General features: G+C 44.4%; 1 protein-coding gene across 7 annotated transcripts in view; it reads right to left on the bottom strand.

The window, feature by feature from the left end:
• RNF220 (ring finger protein 220) overlaps positions 1-25,531 on the bottom strand; it is a 220,847-nt gene that overhangs the window by 7,421 nt on the left and 187,895 nt on the right. For all 7 annotated transcript variants that reach the window (XM_032117589.1, XM_032117593.1, XM_032117592.1 and 4 more), the window contains 6 exons: positions 24,292-24,388; positions 23,208-23,294; positions 21,857-21,912; positions 20,057-20,135; positions 5,058-5,166; positions 3,852-3,926 (listed from right to left, as the gene is read on the bottom strand). In XM_032117589.1, coding sequence (XP_031973480.1) covers positions 3,852-3,926; positions 5,058-5,166; positions 20,057-20,135; positions 21,857-21,912; positions 23,208-23,294; positions 24,292-24,388 — 503 coding nt within the window. The remainder of the gene's footprint in view (positions 1-3,851; positions 3,927-5,057; positions 5,167-20,056; positions 20,136-21,856; positions 21,913-23,207; positions 23,295-24,291; positions 24,389-25,531) is intronic.

The raw sequence follows: 25,531 nt of genomic DNA, 5'->3' as shown, positions 1-25,531 counted from the left end.
GTCCCTGTATGTTGCTGAAGCTCTGAGAAATCACACTGAAGGGTCTGCTCTGTATCTGTGCTGTTTTGTGCAGAAACTACTCCAGCTCACACGGGATATATGGTACTAGAGCCTAGAAAATGTGGCAGGGCTAAGAATGTAGTAATTACCAAAGATATAAATGTGTCAACTGCAGAGCACACATATATATCGATGGATCCCCTGGAAGCATTTGGTGATGAAGAAGGCTTTTTAGAAGTGATTTTCTCCTGCTCTTGTAGTTGTCATTTTCAAATAAACCCAAGACGGGCAAGCACAAGCCTGGAGTCAGCAAACTCACATAGGAAATGCTGGATCTGGCTTGTACAGGTGATGGGGGAAACTTGGTAAACTGCATTTGCTCAGATAAACCTGTCCTCTTTCAGCCTTTGCACCCACCAACAGCTCCATCACTGGCAAAAACCAGCCTGACTTAGCTTCTAACTCTATTTACTTCGTAAAGAAGGATACCAAGGATTGGGAAATCACAGAACTACAGCTCAGAGGGATGTCAAGAACTCGCCACCCATTCCCTGGGCAAGATCACCTTCAACCTGAATTACTGATGACAGACACACATCAAGTCTGTTCTCACAAATCTCCAAGGATGGAGGGCTCCAAACCTCCCCAGGAAATCACTAGAGTAGATGGCCAATCTCCTCTGTTAGAGGACTCTCCTCAGGAGAAGGAAAAAACACAATCTCACCCCACTATACCTGTAGGGTCCGTCTCAGTTAATGGGGAAGGATGGAGAAGGGGCAGACTCTTACAGAGGGAGACTCGGGCTGACTCAGGCTGCAGTCGAAACAACCAGCTGAGGATGGACACCCACCATGAGGGACCACTGACATTCAGGGAAGGAACTCCACGTGCTGCTGCCCAGGCTAAAACCTCGCTCCTGCAACACCATTTCCTCTCCTATCTTTGAAGAACCTCCACATGTTTTCAGGGTTTCCAAAAGGGAATCATAGGTAAATCACTCCATTATCTTGGTTTCTCTTAAGGCATCTCCAAGGTCCCTTCTCCTGTTCTGCAACCCCAGCCTTTGCTTCACATTAATCTGACAAAGCAAAGCAGGACAGAGATGGAGTCTCTTCTAGGTCAATGTTTCAACCCAGAACTTACAGCTAGTTGACGTGCTGAGCTCCAGTATAATGGTACCTAAGCTAAAGAGCCCAGCAATCATTTGTAGAGTTAGTGATTAAAAGTCTCTCCCTTGCCCTTACCAACAGAACAGTTATAATTTGGAATTGAACATCCAGAGCCAAAAGTCTAAAAATTTTATTTTCATGAAGTCTAAGCATTTAAAGACTCAATCCTCATCAGTGCCCTAAACACCACTAAAGTGAGATGCTCAGATCATTGTAGTATCGTATCCTAGAAAATGTTTAAACCATAGGTCCATAGACACTTGTGAGCATCAAATTTCACCCTGTCTTCAATACCCTGCAGAGGTTCAGAAGTGCTCCCAGGCACTGTGAGCCTTCAGTTCCAGGGCCTTGTTCAGTACATGATCCTTGCTCTCTCAGACACACTCACACTAATTTAATATGAGATCTTGGCCAGCATGTGAACCACAGGCACACAGGAGAAAGGGGACTTTTCACCAACATGGATGGCAGATCTCCAGACTGTTCAAAAGGGGCCGGAAGCCTGACACAACATGCCTGCTCCAACTCCTATTAACTCCAACAAATTGTTTATTGCACAACAGAAGAAAAATGCTGCCCCTCTCCCCCAGCCAAGTCTTCCCATGTGTGCTGCATGCGCAGGCTCTCTCCTCCCAACCCCACTGGGGAGCCAGCTTTATACCCAGGGAAAGGTAACAGCAGCGATTATTACACACACTATCCCACAGCTCCTCGCTTGTTAAAAAAAAACAAGAGTCTCTTTTGTGCCCGAAATAAAAGGAGATACCTTAATTAGAACAATGCAGGTTTGGTAAGCATTAAACACTGAGCCCAGCTGCTGTATGCCATTAAATTCATAAAAAGGAGGGGGGAAGGAGGGCAGTCTAACGAGATTACACACATTGACTTTGATCAAGACACAAAAGCACCAAGGCGTTCCAGGGTTTTTATTGCTGTCTTCAGGCTACATTTTAATGGTTACATTAGAAACATGCGAACACAGGCTGGGAAATTTTTTTTGAGATGGGAGAGGGAGTGCAAGCATGCCTTGTGAAAAAGGCCTGGTTTAATAAATTTGGGGCTGCAGGGAGAGACTAGGACTGGGGAACACATGAGTAGCCACTTATTAATTGGCTTCCCCTATGCAAGTGCCAAGTCCTAACATGATGTCTTGCTGGCCTATTCCTATCCTGCCTGCCTGGTCAGCAGAAGAGCCATGTGCAGATCACACACAGCCAGCATCCTCGCCACCTTTCTCACGGAATTCTAGGGGGAGATGGCTTCCCCTCTGCAAGGGAAATGTTAATCCCTGAGCCCCTGGAGTGAGTTTCCCCGTTCTCAATGAGCAGCTGTGATTGCTGAACATGACAAAAAGGGACCTGACTGAAGTTGAACTAAGTTGTTGCTGAGCCTAAGAACAGCCTGAAATTGGTGCCATGGAATTAGAAGATGACTTGAGGCTGGTGGAAAGAGGAGAAGACAAAGACTTCGGAGTAAAGAAAATGAAGAGGAATTAAGTGTTTTATCCTGTGCTTGTAGCACTGCTGAAAGACAAGATCACTCTTTCACTTAGCAAAGGTGGCAGAGCACATATTCAGCCAGACACCTCACAGCTACGTACCCACATATGCGTCTTTTGTAACATGCTGCTAAAATGTTTACAAAAGCTTGTATAATGTAAATAGTGACGGGGTGTAGCTGAAGAGCTATAAAATACAGCCCAAGGGATAGCCAAGTTATTGAGTTGCTATTAGTACTCGAGCCCACAGGCACTTCACCATCCTGGTAACTTTTCTTGGACAAGACTTTTAAAAGGCAGGATTTAAAGGAGCATGATCAGCTTAATCGTAATTCCAAGCACACAATGTGTTTTATAAAGTAGAGTAATGCCTTCCAGGAACACGTTTTTAGGAGTGGCATTCCCTTACATTTTTTGCAACCCAACACTGTATCATCTTGCTAACAGGAGAACTAGAAAGCACAGTTGACTATTTTCCACTCCCCAGCCTGAACAAAATGAAAGCTTGAAAATCAGCTGCAGAGGGGACATTAAAGGCTGATTACAAAGCCCACATTTTTAACACAGGAAAAGAAAACACTTTATTTAATAACACCTTAAATTTTAACCTGATGTCCTTTAATAAATGTACAGATTAGTACTCCACTGGGTCACCCACTCAATGTTCAAGGTAGTCCCCAATCTTCTAAACAGAATGGCTTGAAAACCACACAGTGCTATTACAAATAACCTAAAAAACATAGATTCACATTATAAAAGCTCCCTTCCATATCCTCTCCCCTGAAGATGATTCCCTTTCCTTCAAGGGAATATCACGTTTCTCAGAAGCTACCCATTCCATGAAATCTCCCTGGATTTGCTCACAGCTTTACCTCTCTGCATGGACACCCCACAGGAAATCACTGAAAGGCAAGGTAGTCCCTGACACAGAGCTCTTCCCTCAGCAGAGCAAGAAAAAGCAAGGGGCAGGACAGGACTTGGGTCACAACGACTCAAACAAAACTCTCTCATGTCAAAGCTTGAGTGGGGTGTTAAACAGCCAGGCTTGGGAAATCTGCAAGCACAGCACTCAGATTGTTTAAAATAAAGCAAAAAGCACCTTTCCCTATGGCAATCTAGAAGAAAGTATCTGAGAAGAAAGGAAAAAGGCTGTAAGTCAACAAGAAAGTAGTCAAGAGCCTCACCAGAGTCCGCAGCCAGCATTCTTCACAGTGCACATGCCAGCACTGAATAGAAGTCAGGGGCATTGTGTAGGAGTCCTGAGGAAAAGAAGCAAATAGGTTACTTCCATAGCAGGGATCTAGTGATTCTTCACTCCCAACCCCATCACAATGCCTTTTTATGTGGGTAACACTGTCTTGTATTTTGTTAAAAAAGTTGGCTAAAAGAACCAACTTGTGTATCATGTAAGTTGTATTTTCATAATGTTTGTATAGAAGTGGCAGAAAGTCTCCTGCAGTTCCTTTTCTTGACTTCCCAGAACTCCTGTTGGAAGCCCATAATCCACTCAAAGTGGTGATCTGGCTCAACACAGTTATTGCAAAAGCATCTCAAGTTGCTCTGGCCACCTGCCATTATTCTCATCAGAAAGGTCACCAGATCATACAAAAACCAGTGACAGGGTAAGATCAACCCTTATCACAACTCAGCTCTGCAGGAACAGCTTAACTACATCCCAAGAATGCTGCTGCTATTTCAGCTGACGTGCCTTCTCGAGTATCTTCTATCATTGTTGACAAACCTCTGGAAATCAGCAGCAAGCTGTCATCCTTTCTGTGGGATGGGTGCAAGGACTGCACTCCCACACCTCCAAGTTGTGAGCCTGGCTGGGAGAGAAAAGCCCATGCATCAAGCTGAAGTTGCAGAGGGAGCTCTCCACCAAGCAGAATGTTCTGCTTTCAGAACACAAACCCAACAGGAGATGCAGAGCCCTGCAGGCTTGGACCATCAGAGGGAGCTGCTGCCCTTCCTGAGGAAGGCCACAGCATCACCAGAGAGCATGCAGGACACCGGCAACTTTTAAATGCTCAGGTAGCATTCCTGTTCCCAAATCAGTGAAAGTGAGTCTCTGATCACAGATTCTGCTCTCTCCTGCATATGTAAATCTGCACATGCAGGAAAAGGCTGCTGGTATCTGGGAGTTTTCTACAGGAAGGCAGAAAGTCTTCTGAAGTTGGGCCTTTCTTGCCCCTGATATAGAGGGACAGCTACAAATACCAGTGGAAACAATGTAATTCATACAGAAATTGCAGTTGTTAAGACCTTAATTCAGAAGGCTAATTGGTGATGAGTTCCCCCACTCTGCCTGAAAAAGGAGAAAAGCTTCTCTCCTCCTCGGCAAAGATACCAAGACATTTCTGATTCATTACCACAAGTGGAGTGCTACTCACCATGCAAATGAGACATTTATAGCGGTCCCCACGGGAAAGCTGCCTTTCTAACTCACGGACACGAGCCTTTAACGCTTCAAATGTTGTCACTGCAGAGTCTTCTGTAATTCTGCAAAAGATGATGGAGAGTGAACATCACTGAGCACACAAGACTGTTAAGAGTTTGGGGGGAAAAGAATCCCTCAACAGGTACTGCACAGGAAACAGCATTGTATTTCAAACTAATACATCCAACTTGGGTTAAAACCCAGTGCGAATTCTTTCAAGTGTCTTTCTAAACACTTCCAAACACATCACAAAAGAACACAACCAGTGCTGGGGTTGACAGCTTCATACAAAGCAAGACAGACATTTAAAGAATAGATATTTTGTTGGGGTTGTTTGTTTGTTTTGTGCCTTTTTTCTTGTCTCCCTTAAGAGATTACTTAGGACCACATGCTTGAGACAAAGTTCTATAGTTGCTTTAAAGCTGCTGAGATAACCTTCTGTGGGCAATAGGAGTTATTCTTCCCTTTAGAGAATGGAGGCCTTTGCTGGCTATCAGCCTTGTGAAATGCAAAATCAGCTCATTACACAGGATCAACACAATGGCTTATATTAACCAAAGTCCCAGCTTTTTGATTCTAATACTAAAAAAACAGAGAAACCAAAAGCACTGGACACAGTGCCAACAGGGTGGCTATAAAGGCAGCTTTACAATCTCAGTTTTCCCATTTCCTAGGGTCATTTTTGATGGGCAGCATTATCTCTTTTGTCACAGAAGCACTGCGCTGAGGCCAGGCAAGTGTATTTTCATGGTTCTGCAAGGCTGGTGAAAAGAGCAACTTGCCAACCTAAAAGCAAGGGCAGACAGCAATGCTTAGCAAATGAAATGCAGGGAGCATTACAGACAAGGATGTGTCACTCCAGCATGCTGCAAAATCCAATTTCTACACAGTGCACGCCTAGGGAGGGGCCCACAAGTATTCCCCAGAAAAGGTTTAGAGCATTCACATAAAGGCTCTCACTCTCTCGAATAAAAACAAAACAAACCAACAATTTTCATGTATGTCAGTAACTTTCTGGCATCTCCAAGCAGACTCCAGCTCAGAAGAACCTCTTGAAGAGCATTTCGACACCAGAAGCTGCATCATCAATCACAAGATAACCCACAGTGGCACCTATGTCTTCTACCTTTTTAGAAGATGATTCATCAACAGGTGGCTAAAACACAGGTCTAGTGGAATTACTACAGCCAGTACAGTGAGCTGCAATCTCAGCACTCTCGCTGCAGGCAGGCACTCACTCCTTTGTTCATTAGTCACTTGTTGCTGGCACGCAGGGAGGGACTTGGGCTATCTCCCACAAGCTGATTCTACTGGCTTTTCCCAAGGCTTTCGTAACAGAACTAGTCAAAGAGATCTTGGGTGATTTTTCTAATATGACACTTCAGAAGAAAGTGAAGCTGCTGGAATGCATATGGTTAACTACCAGTGTTACAAAGCTCCTTCAACTTCACTCCTGCCTTTGTACAGATGAGACACGTTCTGCATGAGCTAACTGAGATCTTCATCAGAAGGAGATTCATTGCAAGTGACAACTGCTAGGAAATGGTAACAATTTTAAAACTGAAAAAAAAAGGCAAAGAAATACAAATGTCCCATGATAGCCTAGTGGGTGAGGACTGTCTGGGGACAGGGACACTGTGGATTCAAGTCTTGGAATCAATAAACATTCTTGGGAGCAAGATGAAAGAGTTTCAGTAGGAGACAGTCCTCCCTGCTGTGAAAACACCCACTTGCTCCTGCTCTTTAGTATAAATTATTACTATATCCCAGCTTGAGTTCTCACCCGCAAGGAAGAGTTGCTAGCATTTTCAAAGAAAGTCTAGAAAGGTGTTAGTTTTGTCCAAGGAAGAAACAGATTTATTTATTTATAGCTTGAAGATTATTGTTGGCTGAGAAAAGTGTTTCTCTTCCAGTCTGGCCCATCATTGAACTGATGCTGGGTGAAGGCTGCAGTTGAATTTGACTTCACGGAATCCATTTCTCTTTCCTGCACGCGCAAGGGCACTGGAGGTGTAAAGACAAGAGTGAATGTGATGACTCCTGCCCAAAGCAGGTGGCAACCAGAACCTCAACCCTCGCTAAATTCTCCTTTTACCATCTGTGGAGCTATCCATCCTCCTCAGACAGGTGGGCAACTCAGCAAGGAAAGGGAAAAGTTGATTCCTTAAGCAGATACAAGCAAATGCCCATTCACCCCCAGTCCCAGCCCAGTAACAGACAAAACTTGAAAAGGAAAAATTTGCCACTGCAACAACTAGAGAAGATAGAAAATGGCTTGTTTATAGAAATCTAAACAGCTGACCCCCACTGGCCAATTTCGGAAAGTCTCTGAGATAATCGCACCTGTCCAGTAATAAACGAATGAATCAGAAAAGGAGGCTGAATAGAGGTATAAGCAATAATGCTCAGAGGCTGCCTGATACAATGGCCAATCAATAGGAGGGCTGTAGATCAGGGTGCTAGTTAGCTGGAAAATTACCACACCGCTGCGTGCGTCACGCTGTAGGGATCCTGGACAATCAATGTGGGAGGTATTGATTTAGTTATTATCACTTCATACGCTCCAGACATTGTTAAATATACATTTATTAACAAGACTGGGGTGCATTGGTAAGAGAGGGAGCTTTAGCCACTGCAATATCTCCCAGCACTGATCAAAGCTCAGCTATGACAGAATTTAAACTCCATGTTCTCCAGGCCAAGCAAGCTCACAGGACAAATCCTGACGCACAGCACAGTGCTGAAGACACAGCTCCTACGTCACATGAGAGATAGGAGTTTTGGCTGTAAGTGAGTATTTTGCACTTGAGACTTCAGGAAAACCTCTTGGAGCAGCAGCAACAAGGGACGTGGCGGCCAAGGGTCAACCCAAAGTGAGCGATAATTGCATGGTTGCTTCCGAAAAGCTGGAGGAAATGAGGTCAAGGGAAATAGGGAGAACATTAGTAAATAAAGGAAACTGAAACTACCTCCAGGGATGGAATAAAGACGAGAGTCACTTCCCATGTGTCTGGCTCCCGTGGTGGCCAGCACACTTGGTTCACATGCCATTCCATTTAGTGTCATTTTACCGTCAACCTGCTGCTTGTATCCTAAAGATAAGCATCGCTTAGGAGCAACTCTTCCTGCAGCAGCAATCTTGGGAACTCCCTCAGGATTCCCTCTTGTGTGTGCACCTTGTGTGCGCCTGCCTGGACACAGCTGGGAGCAGCCTTGGGCAGAATTTTTACAGGGTAACGCCAGGGTGGAGCGAGGGTCAGAAAGCCAAGTGCCATGAACGGGGGAAGGCTGTGTACAAGTTACCCTGCCAAGTGAGGCAGAAGGAATCACAGAGAAGGAATTGGCTCTCTGCTTTGCCTTGACCGCATACTGGATGGAGGAGGACTCTTAACAATTTTGCGCCTCAGTGCTCTGATTTGACGTGTTTGGATAACGTCATTTATCAGCCTCCAGAGAGACCTGCTGAGCACAACTGCTGCCAAGAGCAATACCTTGAGCCCCAGTGCTGGTGCTGCTCCAGCAGGTGTGAGAGGCCTCACTGATACCTGAATTGTCCTTCCTGGCTGAGGATGTATCAAGAGGGGATCTCCCTCCTGGAGCAGAGACTCGCTGTGGTACCACCACAAATGGGAGCCTGAACGAGAATGTTTATACAAGAGCAAAAACAGGAAGGGAGGGGTCTTCGTGGAAGAAGCTGGGTCCTGTACTTCTCCCTGGACTTTGTGGTTAAGTTTTCCACACCTTGGCAGTCACAGCTGAGGATTCTGGGTATCAAGATGCAAGTCTGTGAGACTGGGCAGACAGCATATGATGATTTTCAGTCTTTGTGCCCAATGTGTATTTTTCTACTATTCATAGCATTTTCCCCTGAGCACTGAAAAGAAGAACACTTTCTCTGAGAAAATCCTTGCTTTATTCAGGTAAAAGGCCAGAAGAAGTGCACAGCAATACTATGGAAGAGGAAAAAGGACCTATCTGTAGCTTTGAGCTGTTAGGCAGCAATCACCTCCTGGGAAATCTCCCCTGGGAAATGGCTGCCCCCCTCTTTGCTAAAAAAACTTTAACCCAAACACTGGTTATTTGTTAAACATTAGCATGCATGTGATCTTTGTTTCTCCAAATTAAATCGAGCAATTCCTACCCGCTGTCCCAGTGGGCAATCACAAGCAATTCCGTTAATTAAATTATCTCTGATTCTGCAGCTCTGGAATCTCTCAATTGACTATGTCTGTGCTTTATCATCAACAAAATACTGGACCAAAAAGGAAACAAAAAAATGCTGATGTCAGAGTGATTGGCTTCAGTTAACCCTTCCCAGCTGGATATTAAGGGCTGCTCAAGAAACTGTTGTACTGGAACAAGCCCAAGAGCGAGAGCCTTGCAGCACAGATACCAGTAGCAGCTGTTCACTTGTGTTTCCTTTCCACTGTACAGAAAAACACAAACACCACACTGTCCCTGCATCCAGCATCCTGCCTGTTTGAGTGCCACAGAAAAACGCGAACTGTTAGCTGCTGAAGAAGCCGGAAAACACCTCAAAGAAGCCCCTGCAAATACCCCATCCTTATCTTATCCAGATCTCATTTGATGTATCCTGCTGTTGAGGAGTCTCCATAAAACATTCCCCTTTGGTTTATTTCAACTGGATATAAATTTTCCTTTCTTCATAAATGGCCACACTGTACACAGCATTCCATAAATTTTTACAATTCCACTGTTTGTGTGTACCTTGTAAAAAACGCTTAGCACTGATTAAATGCACCACCAATAAAATTTCATGGGCTACTTTTGACACTTGATATCCTGACCTTCTCTCTTCCTCATACATTTATTTTTGCTTTCTTATGCCTGTAAACACAGACTGGCAGAGAGGAAAATGTACAGTACCACTGACAAACCTGAACGTGATGTATTTATTTTTAAACAAAGCCTTTATCCTCCCTTGTCCAAAGTGGAGAACCCTGCAGAACATACATGCCACCTCCCTGCACCAAGGGCAGAGGTCATGTCACTAGCAGCTTACATATCATAAATACTAGAAACAGACTGGTCGATGCTTTGAAGGCAGAGTCAAACCAAAGCAAGGTTCCAGGAGCAGAGAAATTGCCCCTGGCCATATCCAACCATGGCTGTAGATGACAATTATCATAACCACCACTACGCTGCAGGAGAGAAAGCCTGGTGCAGTCTTCACTTTGTGGGGCACAAATCTTCAAGACTTGATAAAATGACCCAAACATCAGTGCACAATCATGTAATTGCAAGCCTTCTCTCACAGCCAATTTACATTTGGGTGAGAGGGCAACTCTTTCAGAGAAGAGTCCCTGTTTTATTAGCCTCTAACATGCTGTGCACAGCTCTGTGACACCCAGGAGCACTGCAGAATGGCAGAGCACAGTGATGCTGTCTCAGCTCTCACTCATATACACTGTCTTCAACACAACTCCCTCACTATCTGAGCTTCAAATACTAACTGTAAACACCCCTATGTTTTTTGGGATAAGAATTGCTTTCGTTTTCAACCTGATGAAAGAATCTGTCCCCACTTTCAATTTAGCAAGCATCACCTGCAACAAGTACAAGAGCTGAAGGTACGGGGAGTTTATTTTGGCAGATGTGGGTGAGCAGTACTGAAGTCAGTGGGACATCCACAGACTCAAAGGCCTTTTACACTTACTGGAGTGCAAGAACATAAAGCTGAAAAAGCCCCTTTGCTACTAACAAGCAAAACACTTAAACTGACATGTAAGTTTTTCAAAAGAAAAGTGACAGGTGGCTTTAAAAGAAAAGAGATACAGCTCAGGCATTTTCAGTATCTTACATCTCTGAAAGAAGCCCGATGTCAGGCACTGGTGGCAGAGTGACTGTGAATCACCCCACAACATGTGGGCTACCGGACTGGCACAATGTACTGAGATTTTATTTCACTAGATGAGCTGGTTATAGCAGAAGGGGTTTCTGCAGCATCCCTTGCTGTAGAAAACTGCCCAGCAAAGCTGTTTACGGAAGAGCCATGTCAAATCACACCAAGTGAAGTTTAGACCCTCTAAAGGGTCTGCAAGACTGCCAATGCTAAAAGTAAATCTCCTGGCAAGACATCAATGTTTTAGGAGTTGGCTACCCCTTTATTTAGCTAAAAATCTCATTTATTTGGTTTATTTGTTTTTAGAGTAACCTCCTTTAAAGAGGCTGACTTATAATCCTGTAAAACATTGTCACATGTATTGAGGAAATTGGCAAGGATGCTAATTTATTGTCCTCTAGGAAAAAAAAAGCCCTCTTTCCTTGATTAATGTATGTTTTTGTATTGTAAGATATTAAAGAATGTTGCTTCACCTGTAATTATAGAGAACAGTTTACTTTGGCAAAGCGCCCCGGCTTCTGGTTGCCAAGTTATGAATAATGCAATGTTCCCCATTCTAATTTCCGTGTTCTAAGTTGTGAATTTGGAGCGGGGTGCATGCAAGGGCACACACACACGACTGCGAGGCACTCCCAGTCACGAGCGCCTCTATTTTATACTTGCTCGCACAACTTGTTAATACTGGCATCTGCTTGCCAAATTCAGAGTTTGCTTCTGACTAATTTCATCTTGATACAAACCAAAAATGTTGTCTCTTTTTTTCCCCCACAGAAGAATTATTTCTCTTACACTTTCATGCACCGTCGCAATACCACTGAGGGGAGCTTACCACTGCAAGAAGGCATTTTAAGCTGCATTTAGTAGGGACTTGGGTAAAGATTCCCTGAAGAATTTAATGACAGAAGAATTAATTTTGCTTTCATCTCTCCCCCGCCTCCATAACACAGAACCCAACAATGTCTTTACAGAAGCAGGAAGTAAATTCAGGCGCTGGCTCTTTCTCTTCTGTTTTTTTGGCCCGTGTTTTGCTGGGACACATGTGCCCAGCCCCAATCAAAACAGAGACAGATGGCACCGCTGATCATTCAGAATAGAAGGAGCCTCGGAGTCAGCATGTTTAGATGCATTTGTAGGGCTACGCAGTATCCACTGGCCACTGGGACTGATTTAAAAAGGCGGCGAGTGAAAGTCTGAGCTTGCGCCAAAATTTTAAATGTGCCATTTGAGCAATTATGATTCGACATGAAAGCTGGGAGAAAGAATGCATGGGTCATTCTGATTAGATTTAGAGACTATGTTCGCTGTTCCAAAGAGAAAATAAATGCAATCCCATTGCTTTACTGGAGCAGCTTTGGCGATAAAGGAAAAAGCCGTGCTCTGGAAAAGTGGCTTGCTGCAGCAAGGTTTTGTTGAGGCAGCACAGGCTGAATCAGAAAATGATTCTCTAAACAGTGTTTCTAAAGAGAAATAATTACTCATCTAATGTGTTAATATCTCGATTCATTTTGCAAATGTATCCTTCATCCTGCTGACCCTAATTGTACTTCTAACAGATCTGTGAAGCTGCATTGTGGTCTCTACCTTAATACAAGCCAGAGCCTCAAAAGGCAGGAAGTGGAAATGGAAAATGCAAGTCCTCTCCTTGCTGAGGTACACAGGCTAAAGGTTCCAGCCTACTGAAACTTGCCTCCATCCACAAGTAAACATGTTTACATTATGACCAAGCTCCATGTATAGCTAGGCAGGTCTATTTTTCTACTGGAAGACTTACAGCAGCTGTAACTTGTCATTTTACTGTGGCCTGGAGCTGGTCTGGGATTATTGGTAGCTTTGGTTGGATGATCAGGGCACAAAATTATAAAATATCCATGAAGTGAAAGAGGAATAGCAAATTCCTAGGGCTGAAAGTTGCTCAGAAGGTTGGACAGGCAGCTGAGTCTTGCAGCCAGCCTCTGTGAGCAATTAAATAAATGTCTTCTACTCCCATGGCCCCCATCCAAACGACTGAAATAAACAGGAAATATCTATGCTACTACAGCAGCACTTGGATTCATCTATAGCCTTTTAAGGGCTTTACTGTGGAGGTGATATGCTTTCCAGAACCTCCATTCACGACCGCTGATTGGAGGCACACAAGGGCAGTGCGGTAACACATCCTCCAGACAGCTTCCTACAACTGCTGCTGCCGCCCTAGAACTTTTACACTGTTGCTGTTTCCTTTACGGGGAAAGAAAGGATCAGAATTAGCATCATTTAAGGTAATCGTGCCTTCAAAAAGAAACATGAGGCTATTAAAGGAGGCCAGGGCACATTAGTATCATATAACCAATTGTGGTCCCAGAGTTAGAAGAGGAAACCAGCAGTACGGTGGAAGGACAGGTCACGAGCTGGCTATCTGAGGAAAAAGCAGGAATGCTTATGCAACTGTGCAGGAAACAACAGCTTTTTGCAGACAAAATAATCAAAAAGGAAGAAAAAAAGATAATGGAGAAATAGGATGAAGTGCCTGTAGCAGTGGGGTGTAAGGTTAGGAAAAGCAACAACACTGAAGTGAGGACAAAAAATCAACATGGATATTAAACTACTTTAATTACATTACTTGCTATTACATTTCTCCAGTAAAGGCAGTGCTGGGTTCTGTGTTACAGAGTTGAAGGAGATATGAAAGCACAATGAATTCTTCTGTCATTAAATTCTTTGGGAAATCTTTACCAAGCTCCAACTAAATGTGTCTTAATGCTCCTCCTTGCAGCAGTAAGCACCCCTCAGTGGTACTGCAACTGTGCATGCAAGTGTAAGAGAAATAATTACCCACTCTACAGCTATCCCTGACATGGTTTAATGAGAACTAACTCAAACTGGTCCTTTTTGAAGTCCTATTTCACATTTATACTTACTAACTGTAGCCTAAGAAATGCATAAACTACCAAGAGCTGTAATTACAACCATCCTGTTGTCATACAGCAGCTGGCAGAGCACAAACACTTACTGAGTCCTGCCACAACAGTCCGTGAGTGCCAAGAAAAGCAGTAGCGCTGTCACCACCAGCACAGAGCCAGCCCTGTGCAGCCAGGGCTGCCCCTCAGCAGATGCAGGAGAGAGACAGCAACCTGGCAGCGGATGGGACACAACATGATCCCTTTTCTGCTCTTCAAAGGAACACTTTCATCCAAACAGGGAATGCAGCCTACGTAAAGATAATTGTTACTTTTCTCTTGAGAGCATCTGGGCACCACACAAACATTTCCTAAAAAAAATAGCATCAGTCCCTGACTCTCAATTCTTGCAGCATAGCTAAGGGATGTGAATAAACAGTCACATCCTCAAAATATTTTCAGAAGGAACACGGCAAGATCCACAATGCTCCATCAGAGACAATGTTAAACACAACAGGCTAATTTTAGGGACGAGTCCTCTCTCTGATAAGCTGCTCACACATCTAAGGGCAGAATTCGTCTGCTAGAAGGCAGCTGTTTGTGTTTTATAAGCTAAAGTTTCTCTTACCTATGGAATAACTCCAATATTTCACAGGGAATCATCATCCATCTAACTGAAGTACCCTCTAACAGACCATCAGCCTCATATCCCCTTTGAAATAGCACAGCTGAGCACTTGCTGGGCCACGATTTATTTTTTACCTTCTAAGACATCTTGGTAACTCTATAGCTCAATAGTGACAGTCGAATTTCACACTGCGATAGCCCCCCATCGATTTTTCATTCCCAGGAAGCAACTCTACAAATTAAAGTTAACAGCATTTCTGAAACTAAGAAAAGAAAAAAGAAAAGAAGGGGCAGGCAAAGAGACGTCAATTGCAAGACGCCTAAACTGCGCCCCCAGCGTAGGAATAAAATTCCATCCTGTTTTTTTCACCATTTATGGGACAGGAATGCAGAACCTACTGCCCCTGAAGCCAGCAGCTCCCTTGGGTTTGCAGATGCTTCAGCTTTAAAACATTATAGGTTCAACAGAAACAAGAGTCCCTTCCTATATGTAGATGTCAAAATCTATAGAAAACTGCCTCAAGGCATGAAATCAGACCAGACCTCTGGACAACGCTGCACTAAAGAGAGATACCATCTACCCCCCAGGTCTGAGCTTGTACAGTCACAGCCTGCCTCGCTGAGCTTCGTTAACCACCAGCCTGTGAAGAACCAGACACTGATACAATTTCAGTTTGCACAGTGGTCATTATAACAGCGGTTATGATGCTTGAGACCATCACTGGCACGTACAACTTCTCTCCAACAGTTAAAAGAGGGAGCAGAATAAACACAGCCCGGCACTCTGGTCTCCACTGTCACATCCCAGAGGAAGAAGCAATGCCAAAGCCTCACGTCATAAAGAAATGGAGCATCTATCTTTGTATCCTTTTAACACTGAACATCAGTATACAGCACAAACACAGTATTACATACTACTGAACTACTGAAAAGGACTAAAACCTAATAAAGATAAAAATCTGGACACAAGCAGCACAGCCCAGCAGCTCTTTCTCAGCCTGGCTTTGACAATCCCACACTTCAGTTCAGTGTCCTGAATCCTCTCCCAAGTTCACATGGGCTGCTCTAGTACTGGACCCACCAGCAGCATCATGCTCTCACTTAGCAGAGCACAAAGGGTTAGTTCACTTATGACTCAAGTTAATTTTTTAATTCTGTCTTTGCTATGAGATGTTCTTGTCTCTCAGCAAAGCCTGTTAATGGTGTGACACTGTGGAGAAGGGCTAGGAAGCGTTTATCCTGTTGTGTGAATTCTCAACAGCTTCTGTTTTCCTCTGACATACCAGCTTAAGTGCAGCTCCTTCCCTTTTAGGCCTCTGTTAATCCTCTGGCTTCACACTCCACTCCCGCCTGGACGCGTCTGCCTGGGAGCAGGGTCTCCCCAACAGACACTGCTACCTCCCTGACTGCTCTCACACGCCTGTCTCTCTGCACAGGGACCCCTATGTAAACTTTGTTTAATTTTAACTGATGCTCCTCCCTGTGCTGCTGTGCCAGAGCCCCTCCAGAGCCAGTGTTTCAAAACAGCTGGATTAGAAAGAGGCAAGGTGGGGGGGAAGGGGAAGAAAGAGGAGACAGGAAAAATGAAACAAGTACAATTGCTTTTTGTCTCTAAAACCCTCTTTTTAACCCAACAAGCGTCTCATCCAATGAAGCATGATAAGCATGAAGTGTTATATAAAGAACATAATTATAAAGGGATTTAATGCTTGGCAGGCTTGTATTGCAAGGTTCAGAGCAGAGGTAGCATACTCACTTAAACAGCCCTGTGTCCGGGTTTGCTATTATGCAGGCAGTGTGGCTGGGACCAAGCAGAATCAGAAACAAGATTCGTTTTACAAAAAAAAAAAAAAAAAAAAAAAAAAAAAAGCACAGCACCCTTCCCAACGAGGATGGCAGTTTCAGTCCCACCTCCTTCCACTTCTGTCCCATCCCTGATTAATGATGTTGTCTGCCTGATTTATGACCCACCCCAACAGATTAGAGTTTCCCTCTTCAACCTCCCCCCCTTTCACCCCTCCCAGAAGGCACAGCCACACTCCGCTGGAAATATTAGAGAATTATTAAATAAACATTCATACGTCATGTCTCTTCCCATACTGAGCTCATCGTAGTCAATGCTCAGCGGCCGGGTCCTGTTTGCTTTGGGGCTGACACCAAACAGCTGGAGTGATTCATGGAGAGGCTGGCTACAATGCTCTGTGCCATATATCATGCTCGCAGCGCTCCCTGCCCCGGCGGAGATAAACTGATCAACCACAACGGGCTGGAATGAATTTATGACAACACAAAATTGAGGAAAACAAATGGGAGGTGACCCAGTGGGCCACTAACCCAGACTCTCTCGCTGGCCTGCAATCTAGTCTGGTGGCAGAAAGCAAAATTGAACATTGGCACTCTGAATTAAGATGCTGGCTTTTAACCCCGGGGAACCTCGGTTTCAAAATGGCACCAGACCCTCAGAAGGCAGGGAGAAAGACTTTTTGTGGGGAAGGATCTTTTTGCAGCTCTCTGTGAGCAGCACTGCTTCTGCTGAGAGTCCAACGTCAGTGGAGGCATCAGGGCGGGGGGGGGTGCCTGGGCAATTAGGGACCAGCTGCTCTCTGAGCAAAGCTGCCTCCCAAGCTGACATAAAGGAGCATTGAACAAACTGAGCTTTGCCTTGGTGGTGGCTGGGGTCTTCAGCAGACAGCCAGGGCTCAGATGGTGTGATGCTCCTTCACGTCTCCCCAAAAGCCTTCAGCACCCCAGCATGTCTTCCAGACACCTCACATTGGCAAGATTAGAACAGCTCAGCACTGAGATACCCCACAGTGCTGGGAAGGAGAGCTGGGATCAGCATCATGTTTCCCACTACCCCTGGCTGCCACCTGAAGTTCAACACTACACAGGTAAGATCAGTTTGTCCAAGCTCCTGATGATCTGGCACAGCACAAGGAGCAGAGCAAGAAACACAGACTTACCCCAAACCCCATCTAGCTGTTCAACCACGCAAGAGACTCTGCCTTAAAACCCCACGTTTGGATTAAATTAACTTGCTCAAGTGAAGAAATTCAGCTGTGTGCCAAAAGGAGAACTGCTCACTGTACTGTATTAATGGATTAAAAAACAAAAACACACTACTCTCTTTGCCTGGACTTATTTTTGGAAGAGGGGAGGAAGGAACGTCATTCTTATGAGAGAAGGATCAATAGGCAGATCACTGCTAACTCTATTAGCCACTGCTTTAAACAGAGCGCACAGCTGACACAGGTGCTAAGCCATGTGCTTCTGGACAATTTTAAAAATGCTAATCAGATGCTACACAAGGTTTAACATGCCAATCAATAATGCTCAGATGTAAAGGCAAAAATTGAAGTTACAAACAATGGAGTAAAGTGATGCTGCCAAAAACTTCCTGTAAGCACCACCCAAAACAAGAAAAATGAAACCAATTTAGCTCCAGATTAAGAAACAGGAACTAGAGATGAATCAATTTAGCCTGTTGGGCTGGGTCGCCATATATCATGGCTCAGCAGTGGAGTGGGAAGCAGCCAGACAGTGAGAAACCCTTCCCCCTCCTTTTCTGCAGGCTTCTAGCTCTGATCCCTGTTATCAATTAATTTAACAGAACCCCTCTACACAGACAAGCACACAGAGCATTCAGACTCCTTAAATGGCAGGACAGAAACTATTTATCACACATGAATCTCAAAGGAAAGGAGAGAGGAAAAAAAAAAAAGGCAGCTAGGAATTCTCCACCTGAAACACCATCTTGTTTTCTGAACCTCAGTTAAATAAAGTACCTTAAATAAAAAAGGTCCCTCTGCTACTTTCAAAAATTAACATTATTGGAAAGACTGAACAAGACATTTAAGGAATTTCCTGTAATTTCTATTGGGTTTTACTGACTTTTAGCAGAACTGAAGCTTTAGCAGGCAAGGTTATTACAGAGCAAGGTGTGTGTGCACAGATGCACACACATACTCACTCTCCACACTTCACAGCAGTGTTAGCGCGAGAGTTGTTTGGAAAGGATTCTGGGACCCTTCAAAAGGTGCTAGCTAAAGCCTCTTTGATCAGATTATTAAAGCTATGTCAATTTTATCACTTGAGCTCAAGTGTTCTGGAAAATGTCAAATCCTTTCAGCTCCTACAGTTTAAAGATTTTCAATAGGAGTGGATCTGGGAGGGCGGAGGGCTGCTGGGCTGACAGGCAGGACGCCCAAAGGGAAGCCACGCAGCAGCTGAGACAGAGGCTGACAGATTAGGGCAGAAGGGATGAGTCCCTGCCACCAAGACAGCATGCAAAAGTTGGCTGGCTCTAAGGACAAAGCTGGTTCTGCACTGACCTGCAGGCTCCTGGACTCAGCGGTCCTTGGCCAAAGTCTGCTGACCGAGAAGCATCGAATGGCAGCCAGCCAACATTTGGGACATGCTAACAAAAGGGCTTGTAGAAAGGAAAGTGCTGAGACAGCAAAGCAGTGTTAAAGTTCCCTCTGCAGCAGCGAGTTTCCCCAGTTAACTCTGACTCTGAACATATGCTCTGCCAGGCTGCCTGAAATGGCAGAGATCCAAAAATGTGCCAGGGATGCAACCTCTCAAGTCAGGACCAGGGGCAGGAGAACAAACGACATTAGAAAAACGACAACTTTCTGTAAAGTCAGCTTAATGCTACACCACTAGATGTTTCCCCATCCCAAATTATCCATGGATCTTACCCCAAAATGTAATATTTAAAACCCACCATTAAATCATTGTTTCCACCTCATTCAAGTTGTTTGGTCTCTCACTTGATCTTGGGGCAATGTTTTATATCAGGCAATAATCAACTTAAAACACTGCTCCATCCCACGGCAGCAGAGAACAGCCTGTAGTTTTACACTTGGACCATCAAATCGCCCAAGTAGTCAGTCACCCCAGAAGCATGTGGAAGGAGACTTAGAATAGAGGTTACTCAAATGAACAGTGCAGATAAACCCTTTTATTTCTATTCCACATTAGACTGCAGCACATTCAGTGAGCAGAAGAGGACAGAAAGGAGATGCCCAGCAGTCCCTGCACCACTGTATATTCAAACACTGGGACTTAAACTTCTGAACCACTGAAAGGGCTCCAAGTAAAAAACTCAGAAACTGAGACATTACTTCTGTTAGGAACCATACAAAGGCTCAAAATAGATCTCCAGGAAAAAGGAATTCCCTCTGTGAGACTTCTGCTAAGTTACAGTGCTGCTAGGGGGAGACTCCCTTTTGTTGAGAGATGGAAGGTGGAACATACAGTAAGAAAGCATGGAAGTATCTATTTACATAATTTAAAAGAAGGCAATTTGCAGTGGAGAAGACCTTCCGAAGCTGTGCCCAATTCCTTGTCACTGGGTACCTGCCCTCATAGATATATCTGGTGGAGAACTCCACACAAACCCTCTGTGAACACAGCAGTGGTGAGTGTTCCAAGTTCAGGTTTTGTGTTGCAGCACAACTTCCCTTCCCAGTGGTAAAAGCTTCAAATAGGCCTACCTTTGGATTACCACTGCTGCTGCGAGCACCAGATGGGACACTATGGTTCTTTAACAAGAAAAAGGGAAGCTACCCACTTTACACTCACTTTTCAATGTCACTGTTCTTACAGGTCTTCTGCATGGTCTCCTGTTTACTGCTTTCACCATTACTCGTTGAGGGCATTTCTGTTGAGGGAAGAACAGAAAAATTAGTAAGAGAACATTAGATCATTGCAATGAAATAGTCTGAGCAAGTCACAGTTTCAGAGGACCCCAGTGAGTCATTTTCATGCCAGTTCTTGGTAACAGAGAGAAGTGACTGATGCTAAGTGTCCCTGTCTGGCGGGGGGGCCTCTCTGGACAGTACATTTCTATGATTCAGGGCTCAAAATACAACCCCTGCTCTCTCCCCACTTCATAGTGATCTGACCCCCACTGATGTACTCAGTGTTTAAGCAAGGATTTAATTCAGAAGGGTCGATGCAGCTGCCACATGAAAGTGTACTTCTAGAAAGGTGGGCTCAGAGCAAATCCACCCAGCCCAGACCCTGCTCTCAGCCTCTTCCATTTGCTGAGACCCCTCAGATACAAGCAGAAAAATATATGCCAGGTAACCAGAATGACAGAATAGTCTGCTCATCATGGCTGCTCCCAGCACTGGAGAGAGTGTGAGACACCAGCTGGAGGTGAGAAGATGAACCAGCCCCAGGGTTGTAAATTCGTAACTGCGGATTCAGGTAGAAGGTATGAAGAAAACAGTTCATAGCAAATGTCATCAGGGCTGCCTCCTCATCACCTCCGTGGCTGTAGCTACTGAAGCTGCTCATACCTACAAGCAAGTGCTTCTACATCACAGAAAAGAAATATGATTGCCTATCCCACAGAAGAAAATGCCTGTGATAGATATCCTATGCTCTCCATTTAACCATCATGCCCTTGGCAAAACTGGTTTTACTCCCTTCCCCCACTCCCACTGGCAAGTAGTTATGTCTTGTAGGTACTTTCAAGGCTGGGAATCAAATGCCCAAAGCATGACAGGAACACAACATGGAACAAAATCATTGGGACATGTCTCTTCAGGTCGGTGAGCTTCAGTTTCCTTCCTAAGGGAGCTGGAGCAGCACTGCCCAGCTCTGGAAATGGATTTGGCATCTACAGCTGGAAAGCGCCAGGTTTTATTATTCTCATATTTCCACTAGGTTGCTGCTTACACTTACAGTGCTGCTGGCATTGAATAAAAACCCTCAGCAGTAGAATGGGTTTAACACTTCCCCCTTCCTTCTTAATGCAATGAGCTTTCAAGTAATGTATGCAAAGGTACATATTCACATTTACTCATTTGCTCTGGAGTCTCAACTACAGGTCATGAAGTAGGACAGATCCTAGAGTTTCCACTCCAAAGGTGAGGCCTTCAGAGCTGTAGGCTTTTCTTGCCATACAAAGGCCAGCAAGGACAAGATCCATCCAAAAGATAGAAGTCTCTAGCATATCCTCTCAAAGAAGGGAATATAAGAAAGCAGTTGAAAAATACTCAACAATAGGTGCACCTGTGTAGTTTAAATGCCCAGCAGCTGAACACCAGCATCACATTGTCAGGCTCTGCGGCTCCCTCTGTAATATAGCAGCTTGCCTTTCAGTGACATGACATCAAGTCAATCCAATCCCCATCTCTCATCACCATATCCGTTACAGTGGCACTTTTGGGAACTTCCCTAGATGCCATTAACGACAATTAATTGTGCTGTAAAGTTTCAAAAAGAGAGTGTGTTTTTGTGCATACGTATCTGATGACACTCTGCAAGAGCATTAGTAACTACCTCTCCTAAGTACTGGCAAGCAGAAGACATGGACTATCTATCTGCCCTCCTGCAGTATATAGATTAACAATTTACAATTTCAACACTCACCATCGCTGGCCCATTTAGAAAACTCTGGTGTTATTCGAGTACTTGGTGTGCCACCACTAAAAGAGAAAAGGACAATATGCTAAAGATTGAATACAAAATAGTTTTGCTGCTCAGGAAAAGCTACCCCTTTCACCCACCAGTTCTCTCTCAATACTTCTATCCATCAGTCTAAGCTTCAAAATGTGAGCAGATGGCCAGCCAAAAAACATGCTCATACTTCATGGCATCAGCAACACTATTGCATCGCTACAGAAACTCAACAGAATTTCAAGGTGCTTTTACCAGCAACATCACCTCTCATGTTGTAGAGATGGGCAAACAAGTCCAGGAAATGTGCAAGGAAGGACCTTGCTCAAACAGCAAAACAATGTGTTAGGTGCAAGCCACATGAAGGAACTGGGTCACCTGGCCTCAGGTCCTCAGTTCTCTCACCAAGCACTAAGTGTCCACAGCCACTGATAACCCAGCATCCTCCTGCTACAATACCAGAGTCCTGGCTGTGAAGGAGCTTCAGCATCTTTGAGGCCTAGCCTTTGGACTAGCATGGTTAGCAAAGTATTGAACGGACCAATGATTTGGATCCATGTGGCAAATGCCACTTTTCTATGGAGTGAAACCTAATTTTGAACTAGTGTTTGCGACAAGCTAAGCAGTAAGAAAACTTCATTTCACTGCTCTATCAATCACTTCAACCTTGACCCCACAGGATCACTCAGTGAAAGAGATAGAGGGGTAATTTAAGTCCTGTTTTATGCAGGGCAGAGGGCTTAGAAAGCAATCCTAGCTTCCTGTTAAGACTCATTTTATTTGCCTGAAATGCTTCCCCGAGTTCCCTGAATGCTGGCTGCCTACATTCTCCATATATGTATGTGGGCAAAGCACACATCCTGCCCCAACCCAGAGCTGAATACAGAAGGATTAGTTTGCACATCCCACAACATGTAATGTTGTAATGTAATTGGATGCAATGAAGTCACACATGGGGTGCCAGACTCCTACTGTGCCAACCAAGATTCCAGTGCCATCACACTGTACTGCTAAGAGGCCACATTTCATCATGAAGCAAGATGATGCGTACAGCACAGTTCCTCACAGCCAGAATTCATCCTCTGTCCAGCACTGTTCAGGGCAAAGATAGCACTGGCAGGGCAGCAGGGTGGCTCAGAGAGGGAGAGTGTGCAGGGAGGCTTTATTGAGGCTGCACAGGTAGAAATGGAGACCCACCTGTCGGACTATGCTTCTTTGTAAGTCTCTTGTTGCAACCCTTGCACTCAAGTTAACAGGTATTTTCCACAAACTGAGACTCCCCGTAAGTAATGAATGCTGCAATTTAGAAAGGCGTGATACTTACTTTAAAACAGCACCTCGGAGAGCCTCCCTTTCTTTGGCTTCACCTGGCTCTTCTCCAGTGCAAGGGATAATGTCTGCCTCTGTGTACCTGAGCACAAAGGGTTAAGGAATGTACAACCCTGCTGCAGACAGTGGAAAGGCTTTTGAGATGGTTAGGATGCTGTCTGGGATATAAAACAAATTATTTCCAACTGGGAACACCTTAAAAAAAGAGGGGTTGGTATTCATGAAGGGGCTTGCTTTTAAATTCTGGATTAACGTTTTGTTGTAGATGGAAAGAAGCAGAAACCTTTTGACAGTAACATGATTCCACAGCTTCTTGGAAAGGGAAAACCAGTTCTCAAACCTGTGCAAACCTAACCTGCATAATTTCACAAATTCCGTTTGAAGTAGAGAGTTCTTTTACCAGTGAAGGGTTGAAGCTTCACTCTTAAAAGGCTGGTACAGATTTCAATAAACCTAATTCTACAGTTATACATTGCCCCTCATCACAGCTAAGGCAGTGTCTGCCTCATGCCCTTGCAGGAATTCTTCCTTGATGCCCATTACAACTGCTGTGGGACAGAAGTCTGCCCATAGCTCACCCAGAGCTGTGCCCAAAGAGCCTGCCCCCAGATGGAGAAGTTCCCAAAATATGCCTTAATGATAATGCTTCCCATGAACTGTCTAATGAAAGGAAAAAAGAAAATCAAACCTCTCAGAGTGGAAGGTGAATAGCGCTTACAGCACAAACCCCTTGAAAACAAAAGGGTATCTTGTGGAAAATAAACTCAATTCCTACCCATGAAGCAGGAAAAGCTATCCATATGGAAGAAACCTGGATGGAGGCAACAGATTGCTTATGAAACAGAATAGAGAAACTAACTGATCCTTTGCAATGTCTCCTATAGACTTCAACGAGGTCTGAAGTAGTGCTGCATCAAGGGTATGATCTCAGAGGGAGTAACTGGGAATCCTTCCTAGTTCAAGTAACACAGTAACTGGAGAAGGCTGTGTCATTTCCAGTAGGGCTGGACACAGATTTTCCACCCAGGGCAGATGCACCTCTGGCTTCCCTCTCAGTAAGAGCCTTTCAAAAACGATACTGTGGTTTCCCATATTCGAGTGTGTCGTCTCCATCCACATCCAGGTCGGCGTCGCTGTCTGGATTCTCCTTCCCGCTGCACATGATAAACCCAGAACCTGGAAGAAAATAAAACACACAGATGAGCATTTGAATTGGAGATGAAGTGTAGGAGATCTCCCAAGAAAGGTGCTACAGCACCAGTTTGCAGGCTTGTCCTTTACTCTTAACAGCCTCATAAAAGGTGCCCTCTCCAAAGATTGCACAAGAACACTCACAGAAATGCTCTAACTTCCTAGATTTTATGCTCTAGATGCCCCCCAACATTGAAAATGGAACATTCTTGACTTTTAGCTCACCACATGAACTATTTTAAAATTGAAGTCACTGTAGGGGTCTCTCTCAAAGGCAGAAAAAACAATGAGGCAAAAGAGGAAAGAGTAATTTTTCACAGAAGTAGTTAATGCAAAATCCACACTACTAGCAGGTAAGAAAAGGCCACAAGGACGTTCTGAATTACTTCCTAATTCAGATGCAGAGGGCAGGCAGAGGCTAAAACATAATTAGAAATATCTCTTTCATTTTAAAATGCCTTTAGTCATGGCTTAGATTTTTAAAATTTTAAACATTTACGAACAGCAAACCTGTTTCTGTGAGAGGGGGAAAAAAATCAGACTTCTGTCATTAACAGCTTCTTACAAGCACTTATATGAGCAAATTGCAATGCAACTCATCAGGAGTTCCGCTCTTCCAGCACAGGTGGGTCAGGCACACATCCAGTCCCAACTCCAGCAGGATGCAAGCACTTACAGTTCCACCTGAGGCTGACTGTGCAACAATTGTCACTTTCTAATTTATATATTTATTTTGGTCCCAAGCATTTTGTAAACTGTAACCAGGCTTCTTTTAATTGAATCTGCACAAACACCTACAAAGATGAATCTTCACATGGTATTTGCTGCCAAGGGTTTATTAATGGAAGGGAAACTACAGAAGGCATATTTACTCTTCATGACAGCTAACATTGAATATGCTCTCTCCCATAAGACTGGATATTAAGCAAAGACCTCCTGAACTCTTGAGTGTTGCAAGGTCCCCATTTGTGTCCAATTCCTCAGCAGATCTAAGCTGTTTGGGTACATAAGCTACGTGGATGGAAATGTGCTCACTGCAGCTGCCTCCAGTATTCCCTCACTTAGCACCCCTGTCGAGCAGAGCTGGACACCTGGCTCAGAGAGAGGTACTTGACAGAGCCTGAAGGA

The sequence above is a fragment of the Corvus moneduloides genome, chromosome 9 (genome assembly GCF_009650955.1).
Source record: "Corvus moneduloides isolate bCorMon1 chromosome 9, bCorMon1.pri, whole genome shotgun sequence".
In the NCBI taxonomy this organism is placed as follows: Eukaryota; Metazoa; Chordata; class Aves; order Passeriformes; family Corvidae; genus Corvus; species Corvus moneduloides.
The sequence above is the reverse complement of the archived record's forward strand: the minus strand, read 5'-3'. Positions and strand labels throughout refer to the sequence as shown.